This window comes from Micromys minutus, assembly GCF_963924665.1.
Source record: "Micromys minutus genome assembly, chromosome: 5".
NCBI classification, from domain to species: domain Eukaryota; kingdom Metazoa; phylum Chordata; class Mammalia; order Rodentia; family Muridae; genus Micromys; species Micromys minutus.
This window is the reverse complement of record NC_137974.1, coordinates 79,071,869-79,091,256: the sequence shown is the minus strand read 5'-3', so window position 1 is coordinate 79,091,256 and position 19,388 is coordinate 79,071,869. Positions and strand designations below refer to the sequence as shown.

Genomic DNA, 19,388 nt, shown 5'->3' with positions numbered 1-19,388 from the left:
AATACCTAAAATTCAGTTAATCAAGCTTTGTCAATATACTGGTTCTCCTGCTGACCCCCAGAGGCCTCTTTTCTACATTGCTCCAGCGTCTTTTTTGCTCTGGAATGGGGGCCAGACTGATGTCTTATGGGGGGGAATCAGAAGGGCTCTGAATCCACAGCTGAAGAAGCAGATTGATAGCATCGGTCTGAGAGTCCCTGTGACTTTGAGGACACCACAGCATTCTTTGTGAACGTAGAAAATGACCTTTGTCCTTGCAGACGGCATAGGTAATCAATCCACAGGCAGATGTTTTGATGAATTGCTTAGTTTTCAAGGCTTGGCTCTGGGATAGAAAGTGGGTTCTCATCTGACTGCAGGGATGAAGGGAGCTAATAAAATGCACAGACTTGCTGATTTCTAATGCCCAGCTCCCTCCCAAGAAAAGCTGTCAGGAGAAACCAGGTCAGAGCAAGGAAAGTGATGTGTCCACGCAAGGCCAGACAACGCACTGAGCGTTCGTGTTTCAGTCTATAAGTTAACTCCAAGGCTGCTGGGCAGGCAGCGTCAGGTCATTCAGCTCAGTCCAGGAAGGAGGCTAAGTCATCAGGAAGTCACCCCTCCCACAGAAACATAAGCCCAAATCTGTCGAAGTCACACAGCTGCTCAAAGGAGAGACAACGGGAAGCTAATGCTTGTGCAACAGGGAATAGTAACCTGACCACAGACTCAAACAAGCCACCCCCAAGTCCTGGGAAATTCTTCCTTCTGGCATTCTCACACACAACAGTGTCTCTAAGATCACACAATGCCAATCAATCAGATAGTTTTTTTTTTTTCCTGGAGCCTAAAGAAGATGATTAGTTCTACTTGGCTTTCCTGAAACCAAATTTGAAATATTGTCACTACTGTTAACTATTGTTATTATGACTATGAAATCACAAACCTTCTCAAAAAGAACTTTTTTCTAGAGATCTGACTTGCCCGGGCCTTGCTCTGTCAAGTGGGCAGGGTAGACTCCAGCTCTACTGGAGAGATTTGCAGCCAGCTACGGGGCACCAGGTGACTGGATTCTGCTCAGGCTGCCAGATGCCCTACTCTGCAGAGAGCATTGTGACACCTGGTTGAGGTGATTTCCCTCCAGGGAGAAAACCAGAAACCAGAGCATCAAACCCACCAGGTGCCTTCCCCTGCAGCGACCTGGGGCCACAATGCTCTGGTAGGAAGGAACATCCAAGAGAGAAGGCCAGGGACATCTCTGCCTGGGTTAGAGAAGAGGATTCCAAATGGGTGGTGGGGTGGGATGGGAGAATTCCTCCCATTCTGCTTGCTTCTTAGAGCTCCTGAGGTCTTGAGAGAAAGTACGTTTGTCTTCTTGAAACGAAATCTTCTAGACCAGCTAGAGAGCATTCTCACTCAGAAAGGGTGCATATGATGTCAACAAACACAGAGGAAGAGGGAAGGCAGACCCGCTCACGGGGTGACACAAGAGGAGAGAAGGAGGCTCCTGTGTCACACATTTCCTGAGGCAAAGGAACGGAGGCTGGTGCTGTGAGCATTACACTTTGCTGATGGGATGGTGTATTTTGCAAGCTGATTTTATTAAAGGTCCCCTAGTGTCACTTAGCTGTCAAGTATGGGTAGGAAATAGAATGTTGTGTGAACTCTAGCTGGTCAGTTTCAGTGGTAGAGTTCTTCTGAATAGTCTCTTTCCCATCTTTCTCTGTGTAAAACCCTACCATCAAGGATAGGAGAGGGATCTGCCTGTAGGAAATGCTCATTAGTCATAACTGAAGGCTTGCTGGTCTACCCAGAGGCCTGAAGGTGAGGGGCCCTGGCTTGGTAGACAGGAATGAATCAATCCCTGAAACCATTGTCCTGTAGGAGTCATGACCTGTGATACATTTCTCTAATGACATCTGAACATGGGTACGAAAATCAAGATTCTTAATAATGGCTGCTTGGTGTAACAGCCCGAGGGCTCACTATAGACAGGCCAAGGGAGATGATGTGTGTGTTAAGTGAGGCTTAGGTACCAGCAGAGGAGCACGGAGACTAGAGAACAGCCACATTAAACTGTGGTATTCAGCCCTGGTTTTAGAAACAGAGCCTGAGTAAGCTCTGGGATTAGCAGGTTGAAGACAGCTACTGTTTGGGAAAATTAAGCCAAGCTTGTTGCTCCTAGGCAAGCATCGAGAGTGGAGGGGAAAAGAAATTGGAGAGCTGATGACTATCTCCTGTGTGAAGCTCTAGAAGCAAGAGCAGAGAATTAGTAGCCAAGAAATCTAAATAAGGCCCAGGGAACGTGGGAAACAAAGGTTCTTCATATGGGAAGAAATGAGTTTTAATTAAAATGTGATTGGTGATAATGTTGAGTTCAGTGGAAAATAGTCCATATCTAGACTAACATTCATATTGCTTTATCATGGACTAGAATTCAAATTTCTTTTTTCTCCAAAGGCTCATATGCTGCAGGGTTGGTCTTCGATGGGTCATTTAAAAGGTGGGACAATATTGGGGACAATATTGGGGACTTGGCCTCTTTGAGAGATTATTGTGGTCTCCTGGAGTAAGCAGCTTGATAGATAAGAAGGAGTCTAGCTCCTCCATAGTCTCTAGCTTCTCACCGTGTTAGCCACCATGTTCAGTTATGACCAGACAGGCCCTTACCAGAGGCCAAGCGAATAGTCACCTGACCTTGAACTTTCAACCATCAAAGTGACCTACTGACATGTTTTATAACTTGAAAAGTTCTTAGCCTTAGGTGTTTTGTTATAGCCACAGAAAGTGGACTGAGACACAGTCTGGCACAAGGGGAAATCTTACTAATGAAAACCCGCCCGGGATGCAGTAGGATCCCTATACAGGAGAGGCTAGCTAGGTACCAGGACATTTCATGATAGTCTGAATGCTCCAGTCTGTCTTTGAATTTCCCAGGTGGCGAAGAAATCATCTTCCGGGAAAGGAACCCACAATTTATGTGAAACACAGAGACCTGGGAAGTAGTTAGTATGCCCTGGAGGGTTGGTTAGGAGTGTCTAGGGATGAGTGAGACCTGGGAGACAGGCTACACCTCCTAATATGAGCCTAAGATGGGAGTCTGGAGAAATGGATCAGTGGTAAAGAACACCCAGAGAACCCAGCATCCACATGGTGACTCCCGGTGCAGGGGATCCAATACCCTCATACAGACACACGCATGTGAAACACTAGGAATTAAAAGGGGGAGATGAGGTTCAGACAAACAAGGGGTATAATGGGCTTGAGATTTTTAGGTGGGGGAGATGGTGCAAGAACAGTCTGCAGTCAAAGAAGACTAATCAGTTGAGCCCCCAGGGAACACACCTGGGTTTGATGGGTTTGGGGTAGGCCTGGGCTGGAGCAGCTCAGAGCTTAAAGCACCAGGCCACAACAGAGTTGTAGGACACCTACAGGCTTGGATGGTAATAATCTGGAGGCGCCTTGGGTGTGGGAAACTGCTAGCAGATTTTGGACAATTCCATGACTCATGAGGAGGAGGATGAGCAGAAACAAGGAGTCCAGGATTCATGGGCACATATATGCACATTCTGTACATACATACATACATACATACATACATATATATATATATATTCATTCTGTGAAATCAGAAGTGTTTTCCGCATTTCCTCACCACAACTCTTGTTTGAACCCCACACCCGCTTTTTCTTTATGTGACTTTCACTCTGAGGTCATGATCTCTGTGACCCCTTGCTCTTGCTGGCCGCAGGGACTTGAGTCTTAAATCTCTCCTCTGGACACTGGACCGAGTTGCCTGCATTTCTCTGAGTGACTCCCCTGCTTCCGGTGGAGCTTGTTCATCCCAACGTAGACCCTGGGAACCCCCAAGTCACCTGCCAACACACTCATCTGTGATGGCACTTCAGTACCTCACGTCTGCCTCCCTGTATAGAAGGGACAGTCAGGGGACGGTTCCCAAGCGAGGCTTAATTGGAAGGTCTTGAATCCTTACACATTAAAAGAACAATCTCTTCCTTTTAGTGGCAGGGTGGGGTTCCTTCAGAAGCTTTTGTGAGGGACCAGTGAACACAACAGGGGCTCCGAAATGAAAGGGAGAAACAGCAGCTCAGTGGTGGGACATTGATAAAGCCCTGAGTCTTCTGTCGCTACTGCCCTCACCGAGTCTCAGACAGTGTGGCTCTCAGCGATGGAATGTTGTTTGTATACAGATAGAGATCCCAGTTGATCCCTGAGAGGTACAGGTTGGGCGTACTCACCCTTCTTGGCTCTTCTCAACCAGGGATGATTTTATCATTGAGCAGGACAGAGCATACTTGTTTTGGCTGATCTTAATGAGAGCACTCCGAGGGCAAAATTCCTGCAATCGCACCGAAAGAAGCCCCGTCATCGAACTCAGGAAGCCCGAGATTCACAAACAGCTTTATTCCAGCTCCAGCCCCATTACCATAGCTACTGGTCATAACCCTGTCCAGGGTGCCACTCAACAGGGCAGGTTAAGCTCAGAGCTTTGCATTATCAATATTTCTTTTTTGCTGAATTAAAGCCAGTTTTTTCTTTCTGTCATTCCTCTAAATTCCAGGTCAATTGTTAAGTCTATCCTGGTTAGTTGCACGTGTACACACATATACACCTCCCACACACATACATACACTACATGCACACCACACACCACACACACACACACACATCCATCAATACAGACACACTATACACACACTACAACATACATACACACACTGCACACACACACACATTCACCCATGCACACACTACACACATACACATCCATACACACACATACTATACACACACTGCACACACACTAATACACATACACACACATACTACATACACATCCATACATACACACTACACACACACATTTATAATACACACACATCACACACACAAACACACATATACACTACACACACATACATACACACTCACATACACATACATACACACACATCTTTTATGTATGTACATATATGTATGTACAGAGAGAGAGAGCCCAGAGTGAGCCTGTTCAGCCACCCAAGTGACTCTTCCATACAGAAACAAGAACATGTGCTTTCAGCATGAGCAGAGTCCAAACCACAAGGCATTCTCAAGTAGGGGAGGAGACAGCTGTCCCCCCCCCCCCCCCCCGCCCCAGTTCCAGCTATCTCCTGCCCAGCGGGGAAAGCCCTTTTGTGGGTGGCTACCTACTCTTCGGTTATTACACTTCAAAACTGTGTAGAATTTCTCTGAAGCCACATTGTGATTTGGAAGAGCTATAACAATGGCGGGGACATAGAAGTCAAATCCTTTGCTTGTCATGATTTTGGCAAACACGTAATCCCCAACCTGTAGGAGAAAGCAGCGACATTTCACAGCAAGTCATTTGTTCACAGAGCTCATACATGATTTGATATAAGCTTCTTTCGAGACAACTCCAGACGACTGGCAGGTACTGGCGAGAAAGTCAGGTAGGGTTTAATCAGATAAGAAAGGGTTCCAGAATTCTCTAAGCTGATTTGGCCACTCCTACAATTTTGCCACTTTGGAAAACCCAGTTTTGGTAGGCATTTGGCAACTGGCTGGGGGGGGGGGTAAGTTGGTAAGGACTGTGGAACTCACAGAGATTGGTAGAAATAAAGACTGGGGTGAGGGAGTATCTAGGGTGCTTGATATAAAGAGATGGGGACTGTGTCCTCAGTGTTAGAAGGGCTATCCCAGACAAAGGAAAAGGGTGGGTTTGGTGACTGCCAGTCCCAGGCACACACATGGAATCCATGGTGAAGGTCAGTGATGGTTTGAATATGCTTGGCCCAGGGAGTGGCATTATTAGAAGGTACGGCCCTGTTGGAGTAGGTGTGGCTTTGTTGGAGGAAGTGTGCCACTGTGGGTGTAAATGGCCGGGTACCTATCAGTAATCAGAAGAGTGCTGGCAGCATGTTGTGGGTCTGAGCCAGGAAGTAGGAAGAGGCCCAAAGTTAAGCCATCTATCTGATCCCTCCCTGGCTTGCACCATGCAGAAAGCAGCAACACAAGCCTTTGCAAGGCTTTCCTTCTGTGCCTTGCTGTCCCATCTTGGTGTCTAGATGGCAACAGGCGAAAGAACCAGACATGGTGTAGTGCTTCTGCATCTGTAATCAGATGAGGACACACTCGTCTGTCTCTTTTGTGGAAGGCACACTGGGAACTACTGCATTATGACATCACAGGTCAGCATCGGATGGCTTACAAGGTCACTGAAATCACTGGGTCTATCATAATGGATGCAATCTTCCGGCGCTGAGAGCTTCAGGAGTCTGGGAGCCATACAATTTCCTTCCCCCTTGAGACAAGTGTCTCGGGATATTATATAGGCCACTCTCTGCAGTGGCCAGCTACATATGAGGGAGCTGACATATCAGTCTCCAGCAGAGAAATTACTAGGTCATGAGGACCAGGAACTAGCCGCTGCTTTTCCTGCCCAAACACAAGCTCCCTGCTGGAGCCCAAGAGGGCCACAAAGGGACCTTGGCATCCTCTGTAATCTAAAAATCTGTGGACAGTATCAAGCAGTGGTTCTCAGCCTTCCTAATGCTGCAGACCTTTAATACAGTTCCTCGTGCTGTGGTGACTCCCAACCATAGTTATTTGTTGCTGCTTCGAAACAATAATTTTGCTACTGCTGTGAATCCTAATGAAACATTTGTGTTTTCTGATGGTCTTTCCCCACCCCCACCCCCACAAGGGGTTGTGAACCACAGGCTGAAAACTGCTGGTCTAGAGTCCCCGAAGGGATCAGAGAGTAAGGTACCTGAAGTTGTGGACAGGGCGTGGCGCCCCCAACAGGCGTGATGAAGGAGATGGGCACGACCTTGGTATCTCCATACCTGAAGTCTACCAAGGCGTGGGAGGAACTCACACATTTCTTCACAACCCCTGGAAGAATCAGAAGAGGACAAAACCACGTGAGGACAGAGGCAGGTTTGCTCCCGCTGTGCTCTGAGCTGAGCCTCAGCATGTGTCTGTTTAAATGAGCACACTCTTCCGATCCCTGCAGGAGGAAGAGGAAAGTCAGATACAGTTTGATACCTTCTGGGGCTGAATGCAAAGGAGAGGAATGGAATGTTCTGGTTTCAGAGGTTCTGCAGGAGTGCTTGCTCATTTAGTACCAGCAGCATCTGTTCTGCTGGCTGTTCTAGAAACATCTTCCTACTAGGCACCTCCCATAACCAAATCTCCTTATCTATTTATTCTAGTCCTGTGTCCTATAGAGACTGAGAGTAGGTGGTTAGATGTCTAAAGTGAAGAGGAAATAGAAATGCCCAGCTAAATCAGCTTTTCATTTAATATTAGATAAATGAAAAGGTAACTGGACACATGCCAGGGCTTTTCTAAAAAAGGAAAAAGAGAAAGAAAGGGAAGAAGGAAGAAAGGAAAGAAAAGCAGACCAGCAAGTAATTTGTCTTTTGGTTATACCCAAAGAAAACATGCATATATATTATATAATATAATTATATATATTTTAATCTTATAATTTTATTTATCTAGAAATGGGGGTCTCAGTTTGTAGCTCTGGTTAGTCTAGAACTCTCTGGCTAGACCAGGCTAGCCATGTGCTAACCAAGATCTGTCTGCCTCTTCCTCCTAAGCACTGGGATTAAAGGTGTGAGCCACCACCATGTCTGGCCGATTTGATAATCTTTTTCATGTACGTGTATTGCTACCCTGAGGACTGAGCACAAAAGCCTGAACATTTAAGGCAGGCACGTGTAATTAACAAAGTATAGTGCGTGATCCCGTGTCGTTGGCACCATGATCTTACTAGGGGTTTGAAAAGACAGGGTAACTGAGGTTCTGGTTGCTCGGTGACCGCAGTCTAAAAGCTAATACAGGAAAGGGAATTCAGATGCAGAACAGCTTGGGGTTAGCTGCCCAGAAATATATTTAAAGGGGTACCACACCTCCTCTGCTTCTTTCTACCACTGTAACTTGTACCTATGATGCAGGGCAGAAACTGCTATGAATTTCCTGGTGTAAGATGCTTCTTGTCATTGAGGACAGGAAGAATGGCCTGGTTTCCTTGGTAATAATCTGGTCATGTTTGAAATGGATCTTCCCCCGTCTATCCACCAGCTGCCCCCTTCCACCTTGTAGGAAATAGTCATTTCCTCCCTAGAGAACCCACATGGGCTCCTTGAATAGATATGGCTATATGGGACACCCTGCCATGATCCTAGGCAGTGATAACAGCCAGACCAAGTGTGCACCAGTGTAGACCTGGCTTCGGGCAATGGATACCAGCTCCTTACCTTGGTGCTGCCTTCTGCTGATGGCGTTTAAATCAGCCGAAGGACTGGGAGGTTTTGAACAGCAGTTATCAGAAATAATCACCCAATAGATTGTTAAAACCTATTTGACCTTTTGTTTTTCCTTCCTTCCTTCCTTCCTTCCTTCCTTCCTTTCTTTTTTTTCCTTTCCTTTCCTTCCTTCTTTCCTTCCTTCCTTCCTTTCTTTCTTTCTTTCTTTCTCATAAGAGGGTAAATTACAAACTCATACCAATCATGCGGTCCAAGTTACTATCACTAAAGTGGACAGATGTACATCACACGCCTCTGAACAAGATGGCACCTGAGTAGTTTTGCCCAGGTTGTCTTCTGGGCAGGAATGTATACAACTCTAAGGGAAACCAAATTGAGTAAGGTCATCCCAGAACTGTACTACCATAAATGTCAGTGCCAAGAATGTTTACCTTAAAAGATTAAATAAGAATTTTGCATTAAGGAGCTTTGTGTGGTGGTACACACCTTACATCCTGGCACTTGGGAGGCAGAGGCAGGTGGATCTCTGTGAGTTTGAAGCCAGTCTGGTCTACATAGCAAGTTCTGGGCCAGCCAGAACTAGAGTGAGACAGTATTTTTTTAAACAAAATAGAAAGCACTAAGGTATATGTTAACCAGATGTAACACGTGCCTTTGGCTTAGAATCTGTACTAAACAAATGCCAGGCCATTTCCAGAAAAGTAGCAAAGACACATGACACATAGAGGCACTGCGGTGATGTAGCTTCCCTGCCGGTCATCACTGGGCTTGTATTAGGATGGTACCATGTTATTGAGAAACACAGTTGTGATTAGTGCTACCTAATCTCTAATAGTTCAAAAAAGACGTGTGTGTGTTTTTATCTGTCTGTCTGTGTGCATGTCTATGTGTGTTTATGTTTATATGTATATGTCTGTGCTTGTGTGTCTTTAGGCATGTGTGGCTGTCTATCTGTGGGCATTGTGTGTATGTGTTTCTGTGTCTGTGTGCATGTCTTGTTTTGTGTGTTTGTATGCCTGTCTTTATGTATTCATGTCTGTCTGTGTGCCTGTGTGTAAGGAAGAAAACTGAAAATGTGCAAAAGTGAAAGAAAATGTGACAAAATGCTGAAAATTAGTAAACCTGGGCAAAGAGAATTCTTAAATTCTCTCTTTTTCTTACAATATTTATTTATTTATTTTAAGAAAAACTAATTCTGCAGGGGAAGTTGAAGTCACCAATTTAAGGAAGATGCCTGACTTTGAAGACTAGGAAAAGGCACGAAGTCTGTGTTCCCAGCTCTTCTGTGCACTGCGTTTGTTTACTAATTTTATCTTTGTGTTTGGGGGCTGGGACACACATGTGGAGGTCAGAGGACAACCTGGGGTGTCTGTCTCTACCTTCTCCCTTGTTTGAGACCACAATGGGTGCCAGGGTGGCCACTGCACGGGTTTCTGGGAATTCTCTGAGTCTTCTAGCTGCAGGCAGGGGTGTTGGCATCAGAGATGCTCTTCACTGTGCCGGACATCATTTCATTTCTGGTGACCTGAGCTCAGGGCCTCTTGCTTGCACGCAGATCCTTGAACCACTGGCCAGCTGATTTGCCATTAGTTTGGAGGTGTTTTGATTACTGACTAGTCATAGGACAACAGGTTCTGTGGCTAAACTCAAATGTTTACTTCCTCAACACTGACTTGTTTTAATTTAATCACAGTTGTAAATTTAGATGGTTTGATTAGGCAATTCCCATGTAATTATTGGGAATAACATACTCACTGGCTTTGATTACATGTTTGAGAACAAACTGCCACGCTGTTTCTGGCTCTGGTGTTAGCCCTGTCTCTCTAGCCCCCAGCTGGGGCACAAACTGATTGATGTTGGAAAATCTGACGCGCTACATTTCCCTGTCATCTGGCCAGTGATCAGACCCTAGTTTATAAACCTTCCATCTGGAACGCAGCCCTTTGTATGTTCCACTTAAAATGGCAGATTCATTTAGGATCGCCTCTGCGGCATAAATTCAGAAAATCAAGATGTCTTGCTGGAAGTAACTTCGTGGGATTTATTCCCCTCTCAGCCCCGAGGAGGGAAACCGCATGCCCATTCTGTCTCTTCAGCACATACTCTCTCACGTTTCTGCGAGTCCACATGCCTGGTTCCTCCCACGTATCCCCTCTCATCCAAGCAACCCCAGGCTCGTTTTCCAGATTCCAAAGCCGGACAGCTTAGTCGATAGTCTATCCACATGCTGTCTAGAAGCCAAATGTTTTGCTGAGGTTATCTAATTAAATTTGGTTAGTGGTGAGGCCTCTGAACTTTAGTATTTTGTTCCTTATGGGCCTCTGTAGGGTCTCTCCAAGGTTATCCTTTGCCTGCTGACTGTTCTCACGTTTCAGTGGCTGTCCAAGTTCAAGTTCCAGAAGCTCTGTCTCTGTACAGAGTTCCTTTCCAGACTCCAGACCCTAGCGGCTTCTCTAACATTTCCTGTTGGACATCTCCAGATCTGTCATCCGTACCATTGAGTCATCTCTCCAGTTGTCCCCCAGATTTAGACTCCACTTTCCAGTGCTCTGAGGGCAAAGTTCAAACTCCTTAAAAGGACCTGTCATGAGAGAGACCCTACGCTTACCTCCCTGAAAAGTTTTAGCACCAGCTGGTTTTGAGCCAACTCAACACAAGCTAGAGTCATCTGAGAAGAGAAACCTCAATGAGAAAATGCTTCCATAAGATCAGGCTGTAGGCAAGCTTGAAGGGCATTTTCTTAATTAGTGATTAATGTGGGAGGGCCCAGCCCATTGTGGGTGGGGCCACTTCTGGGCTGATGTTCCTGGGTTCTAGAAGAAAGCAAGTTGAACAAGTCACAGGGAGCAAGCCAGTAAGCAGCACCCCTCCATGTCCGGCCTCTGCCTCAGCTCCTGCCTCCAGGATCCTGCCCTGTTTAAGTTCCTGTCTTGACTTCCTTCAGTGATGAACAGTGATGTAGAAGTGTCAGCTGAGTAAACCCTTTCTTCCCCAGCTTGCTTTTGGTCATGGTGGTTCAACGCAGCAATAGGAACTAAGACAATTTTAGTGTTTATCAGTGATCTTGTGTCTCAGGTTCCAGCCAGAGTTGCTTTTCTATTTTAGACACAGTGTCATTCCTCACCTCTAGCTTTTGCCAATATTACTTTCCCTGCCCACAAAGCATCTCACAGGATATCTGGGGTACATCTTTCAACTGTGCTAGTCTGTCTGCTTTTCCTGAGATGTGTCCCTAGCAGTCCAGCTTGGCACCTTTGAGATAATCTAATGGTACCTCCTCCTTCTTTGTGTCTTCCTCATGCCTTGTTCCTCAAGAGCTTTTCCTTAGCTACCTGATTTAGAATAGCAGCCTTCTCTGTGACTCAATTCTCTTTGCTGGCTTCATTTATTTTTTTATCTCCCTTACAGTACTGTATTTAACAGACTATGTATTTTTACTGTTTACTTGGTAGCTCCTCCATGTCTCTTGGTAAGAAGCAACTTCCCTGAAGAAAGAGTATTTATGAATGTGTTGACTGTATTACACAGGCACTTCCAGGGTTGATGAGATGGCTCAGGAGGTTAAGGTGCTTGCAGCCAAGCCAGATGGCCCTGGGTTTGATCCCTGCAACCCACATGGTGGAAGCAGAAATTTGATGTTTCCAAGTTGTCCTCTGACAGACTCCCCATACATACTCCCCACATGCCATGGCATATGGGCCTGCCCTTCCACCACAAATAAAACAAACAAATGTAGACAGGCATGTTCAGAGTATTATACATATATGTAACACAGTAGGTCATAGTAGAAATTGTTCACTGTGCAAATGAGAGATGAAAAGAAATGCCATTTTCTAGTACTCTTTTGCCTCACCCATGGGGAGAAAAAGAAGCATTGCTTTATTTGAGAAGCAGACTATCTTACTGTGTGGCTCAGGAAGCATCAGTGCTCTGGGGAAAGCCCTCTGCTCCTCCGAACCATGTTTGTTAGTAAATGATTCTGGTGGACGTACCTGGAAAATAGAAGCCGTTCTCCTCACATCTGGCAATGACCTTCTGGCCTTTCAGAGGGTCTACTTTCTTTGATTTGCTTTTCTTTGTTGGATACCCTTGCAATTTCTGCTGCTGAAAGAGACCAATGGTAAGAACAGATGAGCCGAAGGTAACACAGACAGTAGAATCATGAATGGAGGTGGCCTGTGGTCACCTCTGCTCCTGTGGGGCACCTCTGTCCTATGTTAGTTAAAGATCTTTCTCTTCTCCTCTTCCTATTCATTCATTCATTCATTCATTCATTCACATTATATCTCCATCCCAGCCCCCTCTTCTACTCCAGGACCCCATTTCACACAGCCCCTCTCCCACCCTTCCCTTTTTTCTTTGATAAAGGAAGAGCGCCCCCCCCCCAGCACATCAAGTCACTGCAGGACTAGGTACATCCTCTCCCACTGAGGCCAGCCCAGGCAGCTCATTTAGGGGAACAGGATCTACAAACAGGCAACAGAGTCAGGAACAGTCCCCAATCCAGTTGCTGGGGGACACACATGAAGACCAAGCTGCACATATGCTACTTGGGGGCCTATGTCCAGCCCATTTATGCTCTTCGATTGGTGAGTCGGTCTCTGAGAGCCCCTCCCCCCAAAGGTCCAGACTAGTTGATTTAGTCTTTTTGTGGAGCCCTTGTACCCTCTGGAGATCACCCTTTGCATAAGGGTTTATTTGGCACTCTATGCATCTCTCTATCATCTGTCTGTCTGTTTGTCTGTCTATCTAATATATATATGGCTTAGAGTGAAAGAAAATTAGATACCTGATTGAAGAAAAGGGAGCCTTTAAAAAAAAAAAAGATTATACCTACAACTAGAATTCTTAAGATTCTAAGACTCTAGGTGGCTTCATAGCAGGACAGCAGACCACAAGAACCGTGGCCTAACCTGCTGTCCGCCTAGAACTGTGAGGAGACTATACCTTCAACAGAGAAGCCAACCCACAGTTAGCATCTCTGAGAGATAAGGGTAAAAACACAGGGCTTGTAGGAACTTGGTGGCCTGGCCCACCCTCCATGACAAAGACAACCCCTTGGAAAGTCCACTACACAGAAAAGAAGTACGTGGGCCACTGACTGGGTTATCCTTAGACCTGCTCTTGGCTGGGAAATCCACCTACTAGAAGGCAATGGGCCAGGCTTCCAAAGTTCTGGAAGAAGATTCCGATTTGGAATTCTAAATCCCAGCAAACCACTGATCAGATCAAATGGCAGATTGAACATACAATCATCTCCCCTAAGTAGCAATGTTTCCCTCCAGTTCATCTCGCCTTACGAAGCTACTTGGAAATGTATTCCAGCAAAATGAAGGCATGAAGCAAGAAACAACACGGAAAATCGAGAATGCAGAGTCACTCCAAGAGAACAGGAGGAGAAATCTCCAGGGGCCAGATGTGTATGGTCAGACCAGTAGGAAGTCTTAGGGGGTGGAGGGTAAGGACACAAGAATCCTGAAAATACATACATATGTGCATACATACACATGTAAAATCGTGCATGTAAATCTAACGCATATAAAAGTAATGATTTAAATAGACAAAATTGTAGCAAAACCTTAAATAGCAAGACTTGAAGATTAAAGAAATCATTTTCTCTTGATACTATTAGCAATCTTAGTCTGACTGTGAGACTTAACCTATGGCTTATCTTGGTATTAGACAATATAATTACAACAATGCAGATGCTACTTTGTAGATTTTTAAAATTACCATGAATGTTTGGAAGCACACCCCACCTTCTAAAGACAGCTTTTGGAAGGTGAACTCACTAGCAGAAAGACAAACCCCTGGCACAGAGGTGACCACCATGTGGAGTCAGGAAGAAAAGAAGAAAGCTGAAGCATCCAGAAATACAGGCTTCAGCCTAGGAGATAAAATATCACAAAATGCAGGCAGGAGAAGGGGATGATGAGCCATTTTTTCATGGAGTGACATGAAATGTATCGATTTGGTACTGTACTAATTTGATACTTTCTTAAATCACTTACCATATGGCTGATCAATAGGAATATCTCACTAAGCTAAATGGGAGCTTAATAACCATACAAAGACTGACAGGCAAGCTTCTTTGGAAGCTGTATATTCTCCGAGTCAATCAGCTCATCAAGGAGAATGGCCCAGCATCACTGGATGCATTGGATGAATTGGAACATCAGTGGTGGATGCTACTTCCTTATTCCTGGGGTTCCATTCAGAAAACAACAAAAACAGCAACAAAAATCGCAAGTCCCCATGGGAAGTTCAGAATGGTCTTCTGCAATCTGAAAATGGCCTCAGGAGGATGAGCCTTCGCCAGGAGACTGACAATAGGTTTCCAAGCGCTGCGTGAATGAGAAACATCTCTTAGCCTTGCTGGGAAAACCACATGCTTCCTACCTACACCGCTCAAAGGACCTGACTAAATGGAAATACTAGTGACTCCCACTTACTACTTAAGTTTCCAGCTGCTCTTACCATTGTCAAGAATTCCTTCCAGTCTGCTCCACAGCATGTGGTTTTATGGAAAGGGGACCTATGGGGATTCTCTTAGGGTACCATTGTACCCCAGCAAGTCTGACTAGACTTACAGATAAAACTGAGTTGCTGTCTTAGTTAGGGTTTTATTGCTGTGAACAGACACTATGACGAAGGCAAGTCTTATAAATAGCAACATTTAATTGAGGCTGGCTTACAGGTTCAGAGGTGCAGTCCATTATCATCAAGACAAGAGCATGGCAGCATCCAGGCAGGCATGGTGCAGGAGGAGCTGAGAGTTCTACACCTTCATCCAAAGAAATCCAGGAACAGACTGAGCATCCTCAGGCAGCTAGGAGGAGGGTCTCAGAGTGACACACTTCCTCCAAAGGGACACACTTTCTACTAGTACTACTCCCTGGGCCAAGCATATGCAAACCATAATAGTTGCCAAGGCAAAGCACACCAAAGAACCTGTGCTAATGATGTTTTGTGCCTCCCAGGATGGAAGGACAGATTATCAGGGTTGTTAGACAAGCTGTTCCTTCTGTCGGAATATTCACTACTTTGTTCTAGAAACATAAGAGGTGCTGCCTCTGACCCTTGATGACAGTTTCAGAGATGAGGTGTGGTCAACACCGAAGAATGCCTAGCCCATCTCATTCTTGCCTGACGTCATCCAGGTGCCTGTTCAGAATGCAAACCGAATGCTAGCTTCTCCAAAGGAATCCCTAGGATGAAAGCATTGGAGGAAACAGGCCAGGTAACACTGGCCAACACAGCTCTAAGTATAGGCCCCAAAGAAGGATGGCAAACCAGCAATCACTTGGGCACATGCTACAGCCTCAATTACAAAATCCAGAGAATACATTGATTTTTTTTTCCCAGAGCCAATCACTGGGTGATGTATGCCAAGGTCCCAAAAGATGCCACCCTCCTACCACATCATTGCATTGCCTCTTTCCTGTTCGAGTTCTTGGGATTAGGCTGCTAGAAACAGTAAAGTTACAGAATGCTTGATCCTTTTAACTTCCCCTTCAGTAACAGCATGCTTCCAAACCTGTTGGAGACACGTGCCTACAGTTCAACTATACTAATCTCCACTTCAGAAGTTATATTAAGAATTCCTACTAAATGTTCTTGGTCTTTGGAATCACTAAACTCTACCCCTGAGACCTCGAAATCAGCCCAGTGGCAGCCCAGTTTGCTTAGCGATACCTGCTTTGTCCTTTGGTCAAGGAAGTCTGTGACTGCCGTAATTAAGCTAACGTATGGAGGGCCAGTGCACTTCCACCCTTCTCTCTAGGGTTCCCAGTTATGAGAACAGATTTGTGAACTGTCTCTGTGAAGAATAATTCAACTCCACTCGGAGGCTTGGTGAATAGGGCGGAGCCAGTGTGGAGCCTCCCTTATCTCATGCAGATTTTTCAGGATCTTCCTCCAACCCTAAGGACATCCAAGGTCTTCACTTTGTGAATAGCTATTTTTGATGCTTAGGAAGATATTACAGGGATGGAAACTAAAGCAGATGGCCCTTCATCCCTTCCCAGACACCAGGGGCATCTCTGAGCTCTGAAGATTTAACTTAATCATTGAAGGCAAGGCCTCCAAGATCAGTGCTTCCAGTTCAGTGCTCCCAGCTCAGTGCTCCCAGGCCAGTGCTCTTAGCAACTTCAAATGCTATCATGAAAAGAAAAAACCCCCAACATGTCTTAATTACCCAACGCTGAGAGTCACTGAAGCTTGGGATCTGTCATGTGGATGTAACAGATGCTCCTTTGATGTCACTGCCCAGCATGTGGCCCAACACCAGTTTTCTGTTTTATACACGTTTCTTGCTTGGCATTATGGTATACAAATAAACTCTGAGTCTTTAGGAAAAGTTCTGAAGACATCTGCATCTCTGGTCACTGCCTCTACCCACTCAACCCCAAAGACATTCTCTTAGTTTCTGCCCTGAGGGCCCTGTTCTGTATAGCCAGACTCTCTTCTTCCCACCGAGGATTAGATCCTGTTTTCTTCACAGGTTCTGGAACAGCTGGCCATGGGAGGCACTGGCTGAGAACAGAGGGGAAAAGGAGAAAAATCACAGCATTGGTTTCTTGCCCCTTCCCTGGTCTTGGTTTGTAGCTTTCACCATCCCTTGCTGTGCTGTTCTCTGTGTGTCCCGGTGGTTCCTGTTGACTGACTTGCATGACTGACTTCTTCAGGCGGCTATAGCCCCTTTATTAATGCCACTCTCTGCGGACTGACGGGATGGGATCGCTTCCTCTCTGGACTATGCCGATGAGTTCTCCATGTTAAGTTCTCCCCATCCAGACAAGTAGGCGGCAACCATCCAAACCTGCTTTTGGTGCTTGGGCAGCATCTAGGCACAAAGAGCACCTTGGAGGCAGGAGAGTGCTGGGAGTTCCTGTGAGAACCCGCCAATGAGGAGGGAAGCCTTTAGCAGCAGCTGGAAGTGACAATGTGGGTGTGGCTTCTGCCACCTTGGGGATCCAGAAAGGTGAGAGCTCACTCTGGAACAAGGTATCGGTAAGAGGATTTCTTTTGGCCAATGTTTTTTGTGGGGTGTTTGCGCGCATGCACGCGCGCATGGGTACAGCGTTCTTCTTCCTTTGATTTCCCCCCAGTGACTGGAGTTCCTGGGCAGCGTCCAATGCTGAGAACTCTAGCTGCCATGGCCCACTGCAGTGTTGGCTGAGTTTGCTCTCTCACCCTCCCTTCCACTTGCCGGTCCATCTGAGATTTTGGCTCACTGAGGCCGTCACACCTATACGTGTCGCAGAACTTATCTGGGGAATAAGGTGGCTGATTTTCACCTGTCACTCTTTCTCAGAGGACAATGTCATCAGTGCATAGCCATGACTTGTGATTCCCCCCAGCTTCACATGAGGAGGCCTCATACTTTTGGAGAATGTTCTTGTGCTAGAGGACAAGCTTCCCACCAGATTCGGATGTCAACGGAACAGACTGATGTTTTCAGTGTGGCATGAGAAAAGGCTCACTAGCAGGGTTAACTGATCTCTCTCACCCTCTGCAAGAGGAAATCTAAAAGCCACAGACGAAACGGGTTATAATGCATGAATAACAACTGGTTCCGCTACTATCTGGGAACAAAGATATTAAACACACATAAACACACACACAGCATGCATATATATATAGACTTCACTTTATACACAGTTGAAAGAAGTTTCTCTTCTAGGTCTCCCTATCCAGTGTTCCTCTCATGCATAGTGCCCAAGTCAGAGTCATACGCTCCCCCCCCCAGTTGAACCCTACCCAACCTTGCTCACACCTCTCCTCTGTCTGGAGACCAGGACACCAAATCTGTCATGCACACAAAATCCATGGACCAGATTCCTCATTTGTCATGCCTTTGATTAGTACACATATGCAGCCAGCTGTGCGGGCATGTCCCCAAGGCTTTGTCAGAGCTGTCGATGACAGGTTCCCACAACTTTAAAGAGATTTCATGCCTCCAAATCATCCAAGGTGGTCAAGGCCATGGGGGATAAAGAGGGCCTTGGATCTTTTTGGCTGTGGATTCTGGTAGATTTGCGATGGGGACAGCCTGCGTTTCTTAGGCTGATGCTCAGAATGGTGCATTTGAGCTTTCCTGGACCGGGCTCCCATGGAGCCCACAGAAAATCAGCAATAATTTTCTGCAGCTCCTCACAGCTCAGCTTTGGGGGTGTAAGGTTAAAAAACGTGTGATCCTGATGGTACTGATGGGTTTCAGACTTAAGGTTTCTTCTTTCCTTTCGTGTCAGCGAGTCAAGCATCTACCTCTGGGGATGTCATAAAGCCGGTGGGTTTTGGATTACAGGGGAAACCATTAGGCACTTGAGCACAGAATCTGCAGGCTGCTTGACAGACTGGAAAGCATAATGATTATCGCCTTACATTACATCTGCAGCCTGCGGGACAGTCAATGGAAGTCGGGGGGGGGGGTCCCCTGGACAGTATTACAGCTCATCTCCTTATGTTACCTTCAGGAAAACTGTGACGCTGTCCCAAGCTCAAGAGCCAAAGGGGTAGCTATGGATAGCGACAACAGAGGATGGGAAAGCCTTGGATATCCAAACTCGATCCCGGACCAAGCAGAGTGACCACAGTCTTTGGAACACACGTGGACATTTCTCATAGATCCCATGGGAAGGACCGTTGTTGCTGCTACGTGTCAGTTAACTCTGGGGGGGGGGGGTCTTAGGAGTTGAAAGCTTCTTCTTCTTTAACCTAGCCATTGTTCCAAATCACTGCCCTTTGCTAAGGGAGCTTAAAATGAGACTATACATAGGCATGGAGAGGTTGAAGTGACTTGTGTGGGTGATGGAGATTTCTTTCTCTGTAGGATCTTAATGGGCTTGTAACCTGGTCTTAATGTTGAGCTTTGCTCCCACCAAAGCTTTTTTTTTTTTTTTTACCCTGGATCTTGTCCCTTCTTGCGGGCTATGAGGTCAGATTAGTTGGCATAATAAAAAATGGAATTAAGACAATCTCAGAAGTAATATGTACATACATACATCATATATATCATTTACATATTTATGTGTGTGTGTGTGTGTGTGTGTGTGTGTGTATTGCTTTAAGGAAACGTATGGAATTTTCCATTACAAAAAGGCCATA

At 45.9% G+C, this 19,388-nt stretch overlaps 1 protein-coding gene across 1 annotated transcript in view; it reads right to left on the bottom strand.

The window, feature by feature from the left end:
- The window catches only part of VWA3B (von Willebrand factor A domain containing 3B), a gene marked incomplete at both ends in the record, with an annotated part of 152,420 nt that overhangs the window by 3,211 nt on the left and 129,821 nt on the right, over positions 1–19,388 (bottom strand). The window contains 4 exons of the mRNA XM_080917533.1: positions 4,239–4,339; positions 5,194–5,331; positions 6,773–6,897; positions 12,272–12,383. Of these exons, the coding sequence (XP_080773659.1) occupies positions 4,239–4,339; positions 5,194–5,331; positions 6,773–6,897; positions 12,272–12,383 (476 nt within the window). The remainder of the gene's footprint in view (positions 1–4,238; positions 4,340–5,193; positions 5,332–6,772; positions 6,898–12,271; positions 12,384–19,388) is intronic.